At 34.1% G+C, this 18,406-nt stretch overlaps 1 protein-coding gene across 15 annotated transcripts in view; it reads left to right on the plus strand.

The window, feature by feature from the left end:
- Positions 1–18,406, plus strand: part of WNK2 (WNK lysine deficient protein kinase 2) — a 363,168-nt gene that overhangs the window by 232,797 nt on the left and 111,965 nt on the right. For all 15 annotated transcript variants that reach the window (XM_074283635.1, XM_074283637.1, XM_074283636.1 and 12 more), the window contains one exon: positions 15,173–15,330. In XM_074283635.1, the coding sequence (XP_074139736.1) occupies positions 15,173–15,330 (158 nt within the window). The remainder of the gene's footprint in view (positions 1–15,172; positions 15,331–18,406) is intronic.

The raw sequence follows: 18,406 nt of genomic DNA on the forward strand, positions 1-18,406 counted from the left end.
TTAGTATTTCAGTGATCTCTCTTACTCCCTTCACCATCTTCAATTTTTCTTAAACCAATGACCTTTTCAAAATTCATACTTCACAATTACTCTGACGCCATTGACTTTCTCTTCTCCTGGATCCTCTCTTTCCTCAGCTCTTCCAACCCTGCTCTTTCCAGTTCTACTTATCTGACCATCCCTTCCCACATCCTCATTTACTAGATTTCTCTCCATAAGTGAGGTTATTCCACAACATTTCCTCTCTTTATATAGATATCATTAATACCATTGTCAGCTCTATTGAACTGTCATTTATACAGACATGACTCCCAAATCTATATATCCAGACATCATCTCTCCAATAAGCTCTAGATCCCCATCACCAACTCTCTGTCAGATAATTCTTCCTGCATTTCCCATAGGTATCTCAAACTTTTTAATATGTTCTAAAGCGATTGCATTTAATGGGAAAACTTCTTTAAAATGTTCCATCCTTTAACCTTCTCTTTATTTGCTATCACTATTTCTGCCATTAACCTGGAACCATCCTAAACTTTTAACTGTCTTCCAATTCCAATCAGATTCCAAGGCATAATAATTCTACTTTTACATCTCTCCATCTATCCCTTTGCTTGGTGAACATATATGATTGTCTCCTTTTCTAGACTATTGGAATGGACCCCTAAACAATAGATAGAGTGGCAGACCTTGAGTAAGAAAGATTCATCTTGAGTTCAAATCTGACCTCAGTAATTTAACAAGCTTTGTTGTTATTTGTTGTTATTCTGGGCAAGTCACTTAATCCTGTTTATCTCAGTTTCCTCATCTGTAAAAATGATCTGGAAAAGGAAATGACCAACCACTCTAATATCTTTGATGAGAAAACCCCCAGTGAGATCACAGAAAGTCAGACATGGATGAAATACTGAACAAGCAAGCTAACTGGTCTCCCTACAGTTACTTTTCTACTCAATCCAATTTTCACACAAATACTCAAATATTCCTAATGTGCAAGTCTGGCTGTAACTGTCTTATTTTCAGTGGTTCTCTATTGTGTCAGGGATAAAATACAAATACTTCTGTGTATGACTGAAAGTCTTTTATGGTCTGATGCCAGTTTCTGTTCTAAATTTTCACAATGCTTACCTTTGCATCTCCTAGTTATCATGGTAACCACATAGGCCAAATTCTTCCTGAATTTGGCATTCTCTATGTCCTGTACAGATTTGTGTCTAGAATATATTTCCCTTCAGCCCTACCTTTCCATTTGTAATTTTCCTTAAGGTTCAGCTCAGGGGTCATCTTGTATATAAGCATTTTTCTGATCATAGCAGTTGTTGATATTCTCCCTCCTAAAGTTACTTTAAATTTACTCATTTTTATTGTATCTAGGAAGTACTAAGCATCTTAAAGGCAGTGAGTATTTTGGTCTTGTATTTACAGCATTGAGTACATGACTTACACATAGTAGACCCTTCACAAATCCTTGTTGAATGCTTACCACAGGTAGATAAGCCACTAACAATAAATAATAGTTTAAGTGCATCATAGTGGCAAAACAAGAGGTCAGTCTAGATAATGTATGTGTTTTTGGTTTTTTAAAGAATAAATATGTTTGATTTTGGTTATTTGGATCCATTCAGGATAGTTGCCATCTCTCCTAATCCTAGTGTTAAGATTCCAAACATAAGCTGTTTAGTAATTTATAATTTCAATCAGTAAAGAGAAACCTTGTCATCCTTCATTTTTATTCTATTTATTCAACAGGATGCCATCAAAGTGTTTGACAAGCCAATTCAATTTGCATGTCATATTAAGAAGCTAATCATAGTAAAATGTAGTTTCTCTTAATGATTAATGCCCTAGTCATAAAACAATTACTACAGAACCTTTTCTGTTTCCCATGACACTGTTTCTTAGACCTCTAGCTCTGCTCCAGAGCAGAAACATGAGCTTTCATTACAACCATCTCCTATTAAGACTGATAAATGCATTTTACAAGAATAATGGAGTAACTAGAATAGTTAGAATGAAAACATCCAAAAGAATAAATGTGTAGGTTCCTGGGAATCATCCCATATAACAAATAGTATTTTTTTAATAGAGAAAGTCAGCACAAATGGTTGATATATTGAAAACATATATAACATCTGTGTACCTCCCACTTACATGAAAGGGCAAGTTGGGAGGATCTTCTCCTATCTCTTTGTTGAGTCTTGTTGATTTTTCTAATTTTGTTACATTTGCTTTTGATTTTTTTTTTCAGGGGAAAGTATGTCATTCTTTCCATTTATATTGTTGTAGTTACTGTACATATTGTTTTCTTGGCTCAACTTATTTTACTCTGTATCATTGATATAAATCTTTCTATCCTTCTGTATATTCATCACTTACATCATTTCTTACAGAACAGTGATATTCCATTATATTCATATATTCATAATTTGTGTAGTTATTCCTCAATTGATGGGTATCTAATTTCCAATTCTTAGCTATCACAAAAAGTGCTGCTATAATATTTTTGAATATAATGAAGACATTTCTTATCAATAGCCTCCTTGAATATAAGCTCACTAATAGATCCTCTACTTCAAAGGGTATATAAATGTTTTAATCACTTAATTTGCATAATTCAAAATTGAATTGTTCTACCATTTCACAGTTTCACCAAAAGTGTATTATTGTGCCTATTTTCCCACAACCTCTCCAATAGTGACTTGCCATTTTTGGCCATTTTTGCCAATTTGTTCAGTATGATATATATAACTTCACAATTGTTAGATTTTTCTTCCCCAAGGGTGTTTTGATTTTCATTCCTTTTTTTAGTGATTTGGAGCATTTTTTTAATGTAGTTGTGGATACTTTGTAATTTTTCTTTTGAGAACTGTTTGTTAATATCCTTTAACCACTGATCTATTGAGGATTAGCTTTTAGTATATACATATGTTTACACCTGTATGTATGTCTCTATTTGTACGTACACACAGACACAAAAACATACACACCTCTATATTTCTTTGGATTACATTTCTTAGATAAAAAAATCCTTAGAGAAATTTGATAACAAAGATTTTTTTCCTTATGTTACCACTTTCCTTTTTATTCTAGATGCATTAATGTTGTCTGTACAGAAATTTATCAGTTTCATGTAATCAGATTTATATATTTTATATTTAAGCAATGCTAAGTGTCACAAGAGTACCAGGTCTGGAGTCAATAAGACTCATCCTGAGTTCTCATGTGGCCTCAGACATTTACTAGCTGTGTGACCCTGGGTAAGTCACTTTACTTAGTTTGCTTCAGTTTCCTCATCTGTAAAATGAGCTAGAGAAGGAAATGTCAAAAACCACTCCAGTATCTTTACCAAGAAAACCCCAATGAAGTCTGAAGCTGAAACAACTAAACAACAGCAATAATTTTTTTTTATCTCTGGTTTAGTTAAAAATATGTTTCTCCCTCCCTTCTCTCCCCCTCTCCCCCCGCAATCCATCCTGTAGCTGTGAAATGTATATGTTCTATTTCTCTTCAAATTTGTTTATAGTCTGATCTTTAATAGGTCATATTCTCTTAGAATGTATCATGAAATGCAATGTAAAGTATTGATGTAAACTAATTTCTCCCAGATTGCTTTCCAGTTTTCCCCATAGACTTTATCAAATAGGGAATTTTACCCTAAGTAACTTATATTTTCTATTTTATCAAACAGTTGGTTCTTGGCTTTTGTTATTTCTGAGTTACCCTTGTCTAGTATGTTTCCTTCATCTGTCTTTCTATTCTTTAGCTAATACCAGATAGTTTTGATTACTGCTGCATTATAATATAGTTCGAAATCTAGAAGTTCTCACTTTATCCCTTCTTTTCATCATTTCTTTTGATATTTTAGGAAATAGCTTTCTAAATGAATTTTGTTATTTTATCAGTGTTTTAAAAATATCCCCTTGATAATTTGATTGGTATAGCATATTATATTTTGAATGTTTACTTTTGCTTTGTGTGATAGTGTAGTTGCCACTCCTGCTTTTTTAAAATTCACTTGATGCATAGTAAATGTTTTCCATCACTTCAGTTTTATTTTGTGAATGTCTTTGGCTTTAATGTTTAAAAAATAGTTGTTTTTTTCTTCTCTTCTTACTTTCTTAGGCGTTTTGTAATTTCTGTATTTGAAAATCAAATTTTCTGTTCAGCTCTGTCTTTTCATAAAAAATAATTGAAAATCCCTTAATTCATTAAATGTCCATCTTTTTCCCTGGAAGATAATGCTTAGTTTTTAGTCTTAGTTGATTCTTGGTTTTAGTCCAAGCTCCTTTGCCTAATATTTGATGTTGTTCAGGCTTTTTTCAGACAGTCAAATAATTCTTAGATTGTCTACTTGGGATTTATTTTCCATGTCAGTTGTTTTTCTTAACGTGTATTTTACATTTTCTTCTCCTTCCTTCCTTCCGATTTTTGATGTCTTACTGAGTCATTCACTTCCATTTGTCCACTTCTGGTTTTTAGTGAATTATTTTCTTCAGTTAGTTTTTTTTTTTTTTTTAATCTCCTTTTGCATTTAGCCAACTGTACTTTTAAAGGACTTATGTTCACTGGAATTTTTTTTTTTCCATTTCTCCAAATCTATTTTTTAAGGAATTTTTCTCTTTTTTCCATTTTGCTAAATCTATTTTTAAAGAAATGGCTTACTTCAGTATATATATATATATATATATATATATATATATATATATATATATATATATATATATATATATATATATATTTCATCAAATGTATGTTTTAAGTTGTTTTCTTCAGTTAATTTCTGTGTTTCTTTTTTTTTCCCTGCAAAGCTTTCCTTTTCTCATTGTTTTTCTAAGTTTCTTTTAAGATCCTTTTTGAATTCTTCCAAGAGACCCTTTTGAATTGATGACTAATTCAAATTTCCCTTTGAAACTTCATTTGGAAGCATTTTGCCTTTAGTGTTGTCAGGGTTTGAGTTCCATTCTTCACTGTCTCCATAATAGCTATCTATGGTAACAGCTCTTTTGTTTTTTTTGCTCATTTTTAAAGGTTGAGGTCTGTTTCTAGAGAACAGGGGAGACGGTCCTAATCTTCCTGTACAAGGTAATAGCCAAGGCCCGTGCTGCAGATTTTCCTACTGTACTGGGTGGACTTGGCCAAGTCCCATCTGTTATGCTGATGTTCAGGGGCTATTTGCTTTCTGTAGTTGTGTTAGATGTCTCACAGCTGGTCTGTTGATCCACTGGCCTTCTGAACCAGGATAAGTACCCAGTGCTTCTGTATTTTGTTTTACAGCCTCACAGTAAATCCCCTGCACAGTGTTTCTTTGCCCTGTCCTTTTTGTGCTGCACCTGCACCTGCGTGGGCTATGTCCCTCCTTGCCCAATTGAAACAGACTTTTTATGAAGTCCTTCCAAGATATTTTCATGTTGGAAATTTGTTACATTCAAAATATTTGTTTTGTTGCTCTAAAATCTATCCGGGATTGATCTAGTGTTGATTCTGAGGGAAGCCAGAAAGAGCTCAGGTAAAATCCTATCTGCTCTCTGCCATCTTGCAAATGTCTTTTTAAAAATATATTTCTTATAAGCAGCAGGTTGTAGGATTTTTTCCCCAGTCTGTCATTCTTTTTTGTTTTATTGGATTGCTTCATCTATTCAATACATTTTAAAAATAATAGCATTTTATTTTTCAAAATACATTCATTTATCCCCACATACCTCTCTACTTGCCCTTTCCCTGACAGTGAGCAATCCAATATAGGTTAAATTTGAGTACTTCTTCTAAATATATCTCAGTATCTATCATGCTGCACAAGAAAAATCAAATGAGGGGAAATAAAGCAAGCAAGCAAACAACAAAACAAGTGAAAATAATTATGCTGTGATCCCCATTCAGTCCTGTAGTCTTTTCTCCAGAAGCAGATAGCTCTCCATCACAAGTCCACTGAAATTTATCTGAATCACCTCATTGTCTGTCACAGTTGATCATCCATAATCCTGTCGTATATGCAATGTTGCCTTGGTTTCTCTTCACTTCACTTAGCATCACTTCATGTAAATATCTTCAGGCCTTTCTGAAACTATCCTGTTAATCATTTGTTATAGAAAAATAATATTCCATTACATTCATATGCTCTAACTTATTCAGCCTTTCCCCAATTGATAATCCAATCACATTTAAAGCTACAATACTTAAGCTTATATTTCCCCCTCTCTCTTTCTCTAAAATTTTTTGACTTTTTATGAGTCATCATCCCCCTAATCTGCTACACAGTATTTATTATGTTTCCTTACTTTATTTCAGCCTTTTAATTTTTTTTTTTTAAAGTGGTTGGCACAGCATTAAAAGTGTAAATTAATTTTCGTGGTATTGTTATTTTTTATATTGACATAGCCTAAGCATGAACACTGGATATTCCTTCAGCTAAGTTGTTCTTACAAGTCTTATTATATGAGTCTATTGTGTCCTTTGGTAGATTGATCCTTATATAGTTTTTGCTTTTTTTTTTTTTTTTTTTTTTTAAAGTTATTTGGAATAGGATTTCCCTTTCCATTATTGTTTCTTGTTTTTGTTATGTGGAAATAAAGGGGATTTCATACCTGCAATTTTGTGCTATTGCTAATATGTTTAGAACTATATCAAATAATAGGAGTGAAAGTAAGAAATGTTTTAAAAGTTGATGAGCAATTTAATTTATACAGCAAATCAGTTAGGGTTTTTTGTTTTTTGTTTTTTTGAATGCCAGAAATGCATACCAGAAATTCTGAGATAAGCATTGTATAAAAAGAGAGTAGCTTAAGAAATGGCTGACTGGGAGTTTCTATGCTAGTTAGGGAGATAAAGTTGTTTTTAAAACAACTACGGAAAAAGGCAATACTGTCTTTGATACTTAATTGCTTATATATGTTTATAATATTTATAAATGTTGCAAAAAGTCTTTGGTCAATTACTTCCTGTAATGTGGGGCTGATCCTGGGTTCTCAAAAATTATATTGATGGCTAGAGACATCCCAAGATCACATAATTGGTTCTTTTTTTTTTTTTTTTCCCCTGAGGCTGGGGTTAAGTGCCCAGGGTCACATAGCTTGGAAGTGTTAAGTGTCTGAGTCCAGATTTGAACTCAGGTCCTCCTGAATTCAGGGCTACTGCGCCACCTAACTGCCCCCCATAATTGGTTCTTAGATTAGCCAGTAGAACTTGAGTCTTACTTTGGATTATGAGAATGCAAAATTGGAGCCATATTTAAAGTTATGTAGAAGACTGGATGGGATAGAAAGATACTAAAGGCAAGGTGGTCTAGTTAAAAGTCTGGCCTTTGTTACTACCTCTCTGACCTTGGGCAGGCTTCTTTCTAAGGATCTCACTTTCTTCATCTGGTAGATTAGGTAGAGAATGGGGAGAACAAAGTTTAGATTGGGTTATACAGAAATCCCTTAGGGTTATGATTTTACAAAAAATGTTGGTTGGTAGGATTTTCAAATGATTTTTGTCAAAATAATCTATTTGATCTGTCCAGCCTTAATGGAACTGAGAAACATGTTTCCGCTTTCTTATCCTAGTTCCAAGGAATGTGGATGTGCTTTCTGGGTCCTGAATATACTATCCCTTAATAGTGCCATGTAATTGGCACTCAGAGTTAGATACTTTGAAGCAGGTTTTTATAGGGTAGTTTATGTCATAAGCCTTTGTATAACTTGTCTGTGCTTATGAAGTAAAAATCATTGGGAGCAATTGCATATTTTTCATTTGACACAGTGCTGTCTTGTAATGGAAAAATCCTTGGGTTTGGAGACAGAGGATCTGGCTTAGTTCCCACCGTGGCTGCTTCATAACCGTGAGACCTCAGGCTAATAACTTCCCTTCTTGGCACTTCATCTGCCTAATCTATTATATAGCTGCAGTAAACTTTGCATTCATTACTTCATAGGAATATTGGGACTCCAGTGGTACTGGACTCGTAAAGCATCCTGAAAACCAAGGCATGCCATAGAAAACACATAAATGACTGTTTTTGTTTTGGATGTTTTCATTAATAGAAAGGTTGAATCCATTCATCAGTAATGAGCTCTTAACTTTTTTTTAAATGAATATGGTTCTCCCCCATAGAGGTGCTAGTCACTAGGGCAAAAGGGTATTCTGCAAAGCTACACCAGCTATTATAGGTTGCCAAGGGATCACTTTGTAAATGGTTATTTCAGACACCAGTGGCACCCAAGTGACCTAAAAGTGTTGATACAGAGGCGCCTGTTTACTCCCTGAGAGCAGCTTGTACATGGTAGAATCTGCTGTCTCATGCCCACTTTTATTTCTGAAGATGAGATAGAATGACAACACAGCTTGAAACCATATAATAAATGTTTGAATGTATGCTCATCATTCTTTTTCCACTGGATCTATTCACGAAGCAAAACGGTTTATAGCATTTGGGAATTTTGGCCGTCAATTTGTTATGTACTCAAAAAAGCACTGCCTAGCATTGCTTAGGAATATGAGAAAGCAAAGAGTGGAAAAGTATGGGTGCTTCCTTGAGTGGAAGTCTTCAGGCAAAGGCTGGATGATGTTGGCTATTTTGATAGACCAGATTCTTGTTTCAGTTCAGGCTGAACTAGCCTCTGAAGTCTATTCTGTCTTTAAATTTTGTGTGCTTGCTTTTGAGGGTCCTTCAGTAATTCATTGATGGGTAGTTCTTTGTGAGAGAATCAAAATGCCAAACAATCTTGGCAGACCAGGCTGAAAAGGTAGGAAGAAGTCAGTAAGATGAATTATATTAGACACAGATCATGTCAGTCATGAAATCTGTGTTGAAGGGGGTCTTGGGGCCATTTGGGCCAACCTTTATTTAACCAAAGATCCCATACAGTATAAAATTTAAGTATGTTATGATTTAAGTTGGTGATTTGCCACATGAAAGAGAGATTGGATTTTTACACATACTTCTTAAATTCTTTCCATTTGCGACCTTTTCCTTGCCAGAGAAATGTTTACATGACCTTGGGTATATAGATGAAATCAAAATTTTGTGATCTCCACATTCAGTTACGAGACCCATATGGAATCATGAATTACAGTTTAAGATGCTGAGCCATATACAACATATGACAAATGGTAATCCAGCCTTTGCCTGAAAAATTCTAGTGAGCATGAAGTCACTAACTTTACTGACATACCAATCTCCGAGGGGATGCCCATCAATCAATTGTTCAAAAAGTAATTAGAACTTTCCCTCTACTAGCCACCTCTGTTAGCTATTGGGAATCCATGGACAAAGAATGAAACAATCCCTACTTACCAATGAGCTTACATTTTACTGAGGGTAGATACATCTGTATAAAATATAAACACAATATAAATAATATTAGTAATAATAAAATTATATATCATACATAAAATAATATAAATATAAAAATAAGGTATTTGGGAGAAAAGGCACTAGCATTTTGAAGGTTAGGTACAACTTCATGCTGGAGCTCTGTCTTAAAGGAAGATCTCTAAATCTGCCTCTATATATTCCATATATTCTTCCACTCTTTGTCCTCTGGGCCAAGCAAGTTTAATCTCTCTTTCATGTGACAAATCACCAACTATTTCAATATAGATATTCTGTCTCTCACTCCTGCCCCTTACCTAAATCTTATATTCTTCAGGCTAAACATTCCTAGTTCTTTCAACTAACCCCATATTGTATTTTCACCCTCCTGATCATGCTCTTCTGGTTATTTAGAGCTAATCAACATCAAAAATGTGTGAATTATCCAGACATGCTTTGACCAAATGGGGTATGGTGAGACAAGCCCTAGCCCTAGGCTTGATGCCTCCTACAGTTAGTTTCAAAAACTCAACTCCACAAATCCATTTAAAACAATTTCATGAGGTGACTTGTCTAATCAACAGTCCCCACTGAAGTTAGTAATAATTCCAACTGTCATTATTCAAATCAAAATACATCTGAAGTATTTTTGTTCCATACTTTGTGTATATGTGTATGAGGCAGGGTGAAGTGACTTGCTCAGACTCACACAGCTAATAAATATCAAGTGTCTGAAATTTGAACTCAGGTCCTTCCTGACTGTGGCCAGTGTTCTGTCTACTGCATCCTCTACCTGTCCCTGTTTTCCATCCTTTTTAGAACATTATTATGTTTCAGTAAGTAAAAATGTATTTTCTCTCTGCTCCTCGTTGAAAAACAAAATGAAACCTTTATAATAAAAATACAAAGCCTGGCCAAAAAAAAAAGTATTTTCATTGACCCACATACAAAACAATGTATGCACAGTGGAAGTCCGTCACCTCCCTTTCAGGGAATAGCTAGTATGAATCCTCTGAAATCATGAGACCATTGTGATGATCAGAGTTCTGGTGTCTTTTGTGATTTTTTTCTTATATCAATTGTTCTAGTTCTGTTTACTACATTCTGTATCAGTTGATTTGATCTAAACAGATTTCTCTGAAGTCTTCCTTTTCAGTTCTTAAAACACAATAGTATTTAATTACATTCATACACAATAATTTGTTTAGCTCTTTCTTAATTGATCTCAAAAGTCATGAGGTATGTAACCTGTGTTTGACCAAGAATCCTCCATACAAATACAATATTTTTGTGAATGAGGATTGTTTCCATTTTCTTTTTCATTCTTACGACTAAATAGTAACTTTCTGTCCACTATCTTCTAAGTCTGAACAGAGCCAGCCCTGCTAGTGACTAAGAAATTACTGTCTGAAATCTTGAGAAGCTGCTTAAAGCATGAGAGTAGACTTTCATGTTGCACAAGATGATGTAGGCACTCAGTGAAAGCTAATTGAAAAAATTGAAAATGAAGGTTAAAATAAATAGCCTTTGTTGATTCCCATTTACTGCTTGCCTTTATTATCAATTCATAGAATTGACAGTCAAAATAAAATCACTACATGCCTGGAGCAGACAGATGAATTGTAAATAAGTATTTTAAAGTAAATTTTTAAAACATTATAGTTCTTCGGTCAAGGATTCTTGGAGTTTCAGGAAAGTAAATAGTTCCTTTTTTCTTTTGCCACTGTTAAAACTTCCTGCTCTATTGAATTTAATTAGCATTATTCCTAATTGATGCACTATATTCTCCTACTAATCAAATCTTTCCATCCCTGCACTTAATCTTAGATCCAGAGAAGCTTAGAACTATATATGACCACAGAGCTCAGTTTGTCCAAAACCCGCTTATTATGGATATTGAGAAACTTAGGCCCTGAGATGTTCAAGATTGTAATTGATTAAGAGAGGGCAAACTCCTAGCTCCCAGGTACTTCTAGATACTTTCAACTCTCACTTGATTTATCTTAAATTTTCCTTTGAAGCCCTTCCTCTTTGGAGGATAAAAATCTCTTTACCAGCTTGTATTTCCCTTCTGATGTCTTCCTACTTATGTAGCTGAAAGTGATGAACTCTAGTTGGAGAAGAAACAGAGTTGAAAAAAGGCAGTAGCTGAATTGATTTTGTTCTCCTGCCAATATTCTACCATCATCAAGACTGAGACATACTGTATCCCAAAGGAGTCATAAAGGAGGAGAAAGGACCCACATGTGCAAAAATGTTTATAGTAGCTCTTTTTATGGTGAAAGGATTTGAAATTTGAGTGGATGCCCATCAGATGGGGAATGGCTGAATAAGTTATTTTATATGAATGTAATGGAATGTTATTGTTCTATAAGAAATGATGAGCAAGCTGATTTCAGAAAAGCCTGGAAAGATTTCCATGAACTGATGCTGAGTGAAGTGAGCAAAACTGGGGGAACTTGTACACAGTAACAGCAATGTTAAATAGCAATGATCAACTCTGATAGACTTAGCTCTTCTCAGCAATACTTGGAATAGAAAATATCATTCCCATCCAGAGAGAAAACTAGAGCGTGAATGCGGATTGGAGCCTACTATTTTCACCTTCTTTGTCGTTGTTTGATTGCTTTTTTTCTTCCTCATGCTTTTCCCTTTTGTTCTGATTTCTCTCTCACAATGTGACTATTATGAATATGTTTAATATACATGTATGACCTCTTCTGTATTGTTTGGTGTCTTGGTGGGGAGATAAGAGATGGAGGGAAAAATTATAACTTAAAATCTTTTAAAATTAATGATGAAAACTATCTTTACATGTAACTGGAAAAATATTTTTAGCTATTGAAATTAAAAAAAAAAAGACTGAGACACAGGCTTGTTGCTAGACTACTTTTTATACTCTCAGTGTACAGTGACACTTGAAAGGGGTTAAGTGGCTACTTAATTCAGAGCAGATGTTTCAAAGCCTGCATAGTAGGGCTCCAGAGTCATATTAGGTTACTTTCTTTGTCATTTTCTTATGTGTAAGGATTTAGTTTCATGTGCCAAACTAGAATACCTTGTTAAGTAGTCAAATGACAGGCCTAGGGGATAAAAAGACAAATTAGATTTGTTTTAAGCTCAGTGCTCCTTTTAGAATCATAGCACCATGGGATGTTTAGATCTGGAAAACAATGTGAGAAATCACTGGACCCAAGCTCTAAATTTGATCTTGTGAATCAAGTTGTATCCCAGACTTTCCAAATATGAGTGGGGTTTTATAATAAAATTTCTATTCAGCAATATTTTTTTTAGAATGTGAAATTATTCTATTACTTGGATGAGTAAATTCAAACATAAGCACTTTGAATTTTTCTGTGGAAAAGACTGAATAGGACAGGAGGAGAAAGCAAAGATGGGGTTTAATTTTATTACCTTTAATTCCAAATGCTTCTGAATTTCCTTTCTTTCCATTGAGGACCCTGACCTCTTTCTGATATTTTAAATTCTTAATATCTTTATTGTCTTTGATCTCTCAAAATTGAAACTGTTCTCTTCAAAGGTACCAAAAATCTCTACATTGCCAAATCTGATGACTTTTTTTTAATGGTTACCCTTCCTGAACTCTGTCCAGCATCTGAAGATGCTTACCATTGTCTCTTTTTGAATACATTTTTTCTCCCTTCTTTAGGCTATTCACAAGATGGTTTTCCCTTAGATCTTCTCCTACCTGTTTTCTCTCCCTTCTGCTTCTCCTTTATTGGATCCTTTCTGTTTTTTGCATGCATGTCAAAGCTCTATTCTGGGTCCTCTTATAAGTATTTATGGACACGGAAAGGATTGACAGATTGATAGCTCTTTTTCGATTCTGTTAACTGACAGACTTGTTGACTGACTATTTCTCTGCTTTCTTAGTGATTTGATCAGTACTCATGGGTTTAATTTCATTTCTGTGCAATGAACTCCCAGTTCACTAAATCCAGACTAAGTCTCTCCTGAGCTCCTCTACCATATCACAAATTTCCTATGGAAATTTTCAAATTTGGTGGCCTATCTTAAACATTTCTAGAAAAGAATGATCACACAAACACATCCTTCTCTATCTCTAAACTAATTCTATTTTTAAACTTTCAGATTTCTTCTTCATTTTAGATCTTCATTCTAGTCACAGCTTCACAACATTGGCATTATCCTTGATACCTTTTTCTCCCTCTCCACATTCAATTAACAACAATAAATAATTGACATTAACTACTTAACTATTTAATGGTCAATAAGAATTAATCAGTTCATCATTTAATAATTTCCTTCAACAATTCACCTCCATCCACTTTTTTTTTACTCACATAATTTACTTCCCTGGTTGGAGTCCTCATTACTATTCACTTGGACTGTTATAATAAACTTTTGATTGGTTGCCTCAGCTTCAGTCTTTCCATTCTCTATTTCTATCTTAAATGAATCATGTTATTTCCTTACTCAGTAACTCCAATGTCTTCTTAGTGTTTCTGGGATCAAATATCATTTCATCTTATCACATCCTTGTTTAAATTCTTTTTTTTTTTTTTTTTTTTTTAATGAATGTCCTAATGTAAAGAATTATTTTTATGTTATAAACATGATACTTTAGATTTTATAATGTGCTTCTATTTAATCCTCACAACAATTCTGTGAGGTAGGGGCCATTATTAATGCATTCTTTCTTGCCTCAAGTTATACATTTGTTTTGTGTCTGAGGGAAAATCTTAACTCAGGTCTTCTTGATACTCTTATCTAGAATGCAATCCACCTTGCCATTATGCATATATTAGAGATAGAAAACATGTTCAGGTTTTTTATTTTTTCCTAATTAATGAGTCTGTGGAAATATGGAAACTCTAGAGCAGTGATCCTCATTTTTTTAATAGGGGGCCAGTTCACTGTCCTTCAGACTGTTGAAGGGCCGGACTATAGTAAAAAACGAAAGCTTACACTCTGTCTCCACTCCTAAGCCCATTTGCCATAACCTGGAGGGCGCATAAACGGCCTCAGTGGGCCGCATCTGGCCCGCGGGCCTTAGTTTGAGAACCCCTGCTCTAGAGTATCTCTTAAATGTTTAACACTTGAAAATTCATATATCAAGGATTATAATAATATAATACTGGATTGTTGGGGCTTTCAGAAGAAAATACAGTATTTTTTCATCATGGCATCTTGTTCACGTATTAAGTAGGAATCCCTTGGTTCTTAAATTATTATAATTTGGTGATAACATTCAGCTTGTATTAATTTTACATTCTTGAATTATATGTATACTTCTTATTTTTATAGCTTTGTAATATATAGGTAGTCCAGTCCTGGGTTCTTTTCAGCTATAGAATGCAATAGAAATTGTAGTTCTCATCGTTCTGCAGTGCCTTTTTCCAAGTTAAGAGTAAATGCCTCTCCCAGAATAACCTCTGTAAAAGGAATTCTGGTTTAGATATCAGTTAAGCTAGCAAGTCATTACTTGGTAATGGGTCTCTGAAGTCATTTGATTGCTCAGTTAACAAATATTTAAATGCTTTGTATGTGCTGAGTACTGTGCTTAGTGCTAGGAATATAAAGGAATGCCAAGAAACACATTAAATCAAACAGTTACTGTCCTCAAGGAACTTTCATTCTAAAGGCATAGAAAAAGAAAACCCAGACATATATGAGATATATGCTTGGAAGTTAAACTTAAAGGGGAAGGCACTAGCAGTTGGTTCTTTCCAACTTTGAGATTCTCTAATTCTGTATTATATTTAAAAGATTCTCTTATTTTGTTCCCAAAATCCTGAGAGTTAGATATTTTGAAGTGTGCATAAGGAGGGCAGCCTTCCTTTTCTGATGTGAACTTGGTATTTGGGTTAACTTTTGTGCTTTTTCTTTTTATATGCTCAGGAACCCCAGAATTCATGGCCCCAGAGATGTATGAAGAACACTATGATGAATCTGTTGACGTCTATGCCTTTGGGATGTGTATGTTGGAAATGGCTACCTCAGAATACCCCTACTCAGAATGCCAGAACGCTGCCCAAATCTACCGGAAGGTCACTTGTGTAAGTCTGTTCCAAGATCCCACTCCCAGTTTTCTTTACAAAGGTTCTCTCTCCTTCCCTATTGACCAGATAGTTGTGTGCATAACTATGCTATTAGAAATACAAATATCATTCCTCCTCCTTTAAAAAACAAAACCTAATCCCAAGAAATTTTAGCAGGGTTGATACATCCTGTGGTGAAAATTTTAAGACCCAGCTGATCTGAAGAGTGTTCATTCATCTTTTTTTCTGATGCAAGTTTTTCCTCTAATTAGGACTTTTCAGCTGTTCAAACAAGTCTGCTGGTTTCTGATTCTTAGTATAACATCAGGCATTAATACAACACTCTAAGGACTGAAAATGTATTATAAATCAGTGGATCAAATGCTAGTGTTATTTATTCTCACCCCTGTAACTTGCCCTTTTTTTCCCTAGCATCATCATTCAAATGAGTTTTAAAAAAAAAATCTCACATAGAGATTCCACTTTTCAGATTTAAGCATTTATTATTCATCCTGAGATTAAAGTAGGATACCATAATGTAGCAGGAGCTCAATCAATTTTCTTCTGCTTACTTTTGGACTGATGCTTAGATCTGCTCATAGAAAACATTTCATTTTGCAATCCTGGGGGAAGGTCTAAGTATCCCCAAATCTTGGAGTTTTTAAAAAAGGAAAGCAAATTGTGCTACATAAGGCACAAAATACTGTTCTTCTGAATTCAGTACTTAATATTGTCTTCTCTCTTCATAAGTAGTATTAGTATCAGTTGCTTTTATAAATCTAATGAGGAGGGATTTGTTCACTACAATCTTATAGCCCATGCAAGACCTTCCATAATGACAGGATCAGAACTCAATAATTACTCTCCTCTTATTTTTGCTGATTTGAGGGCTAGATCTTGAAAGACTGACTTACTTTCTCTTAACTCTTTATATGTTGAGTTTTGCAAAGGAGTTAGGGGTTGTATTTGGAATATAAATCTATCTGTTCTAATAATATTTCTATAGATCTATAAAACTATTTTCCAAGCTCCTTTTTTAAAAAAAGAAATTTATTTTATTTTTCTGTAATTACTTGTGAAAATAAGTTTTTAATGTTCATTTTTAAAAGTTTTGATTCTAAATTTTCTTCCTTTTCTATTGAAAAGGGATTACCTTATTGAGAAGACAAGTAATTTGATATAGATTTTACATATGCAGTCATGCAAAACATATTTCCATATTCATCATGTTATAAGAGAAAATACAGACCGAAAATAAAACAAGAAAAATAATGAATGTCAAAAAAGGATGCTTTGATCTTCACTCAGACTCCATTAGTTCTTTCTCTGGAAATGGATAGCATTTTTTACCCTAAGTCTTTCAGAATCATCTTACTTTATTGTATTACTGAGAATCGCTAAGTTATTTACAGTTGATCATAATAAATATTGCTGTTACTGTGTATGATGTTCTCCTGGTTCTACTCATTCATTTCACTTTGTATCACTTAATGTAAATCTTTCCAGATTTTTCTGAGAGCATTCTATTCATCATTTCTTACAATAAAATAATATTTCTTCAGACTCATATACCATAATATGTCCATCCCTAGGCAACCCCTCAAGTTTCAATTCTTTTCCACCATTAAAAGAACTGTTATAAATATCTTTTATGCATAGATCCTTTTCCTTTTTCATATTTTCTCTCTTTGAGATGGAGACCTTTGATATAGAGTGCTATTTCTAGATTATTTTTATCAGCTGAAATTCTATTCGTCTTTTAAATTTTAAATCAAATTGTACATTTTCCCAGATGCCTTCCTTAATTATTTAAAAAAGAATATCTCCCATATTTGGAAATTACATAGTGATTGGCTTGCAGCACTCACATGGTATTTATCCTGTCTTTTCCTATAATTGTGCAGTAAACTTCCACAGGACAGGAATAATGATATAGACTTCTTTGTACCTTCTATGGTTCCTAGCAAAGTGCTTTATATAGGAGAATATATCTTGCAATTGTGGAAGCCCTTTCTCAATCTATGCCATGTAATGACTATGTTTTTGGGCATGTCACTTTACACTTTCAGGCATCTATAAAATCTATATACATTCTGGATATATCCCAACACTGTTTCAAGAATCAAATTAGGCATATAAACTGTAGAATGCTCTATAAATGGGATGTGGTAGTGTTACTTATTGTTATAACTGAATCTGTCATTTACAAAATGACATAAAGCCTGGAGTATTGTGGTTTTTTGTTTGTTTGGTGGACATTCCCATAGATGATATGGTAAATGGTTAAAGACTTTGACCTTAAAAGTTAGGAAGTTCAAATTCACATTTGTGAAAATGTACATCCCAGATGATTCTCATGAAAGAACTTTCCTGGTTCTGGGACACATGATTAATATATAATCAAAAGTTAGAGAATTGGGTTCATATGGTGTGGATGTCACTGAAATTTGTAATAAAATGTTTAGAGAAACATGCTCAAACTTCAAAGATTTTTAAAAGAATCATCAAATTCGAACCAAATGTGCTAATCCCCTCTATAGCATCGCTGACAGGTGAGCATTCATCCTCTGCTTTATGTGGCATCAAATATCCCATTTCATAAGGTAGTCCATTCCATTTTAGGACAGCTATGATCAGAAATTCTTCATCATATATCGCTGAAAGCTGCCTACCTCCTTAGGTATTGTAGTTTTAAGTTCAGGAATCCCATAGAATGATAACCTTTCAGATTTTAAAGACAGTTGTAATATCTCATCTTCATACTAAATCTGAGCTAAATATCTCCAATTCCCTTCTCCTGATGTGATTTCAACTCTCCTCTTTGTTGTGACTATCTTCCTTCAGACATATTCAGCTTGTCACTGTCCTTCTTGAAATGTCAATTAACATAATGCAGCATCCATCTTCCAGATAGAGAATGATCAGGACTATTTCCAACAACAGTTATTAGCGTGGGGTATCAGGACTCTGCTTCCAGAGTACAAAGGAGTTTAATAACTAATTAGAAAAAGTAATTATAATGGGAAGTTCTAGGGGCTTCTCTCTTTACCTTTGCCCAGAGACTCATTCCAGATGAGTCTATCTCCAATCCCCA

This window comes from Sminthopsis crassicaudata, chromosome 1, assembly GCF_048593235.1.
Source record: "Sminthopsis crassicaudata isolate SCR6 chromosome 1, ASM4859323v1, whole genome shotgun sequence".
Taxonomy (NCBI): Eukaryota; Metazoa; Chordata; class Mammalia; order Dasyuromorphia; family Dasyuridae; genus Sminthopsis; species Sminthopsis crassicaudata.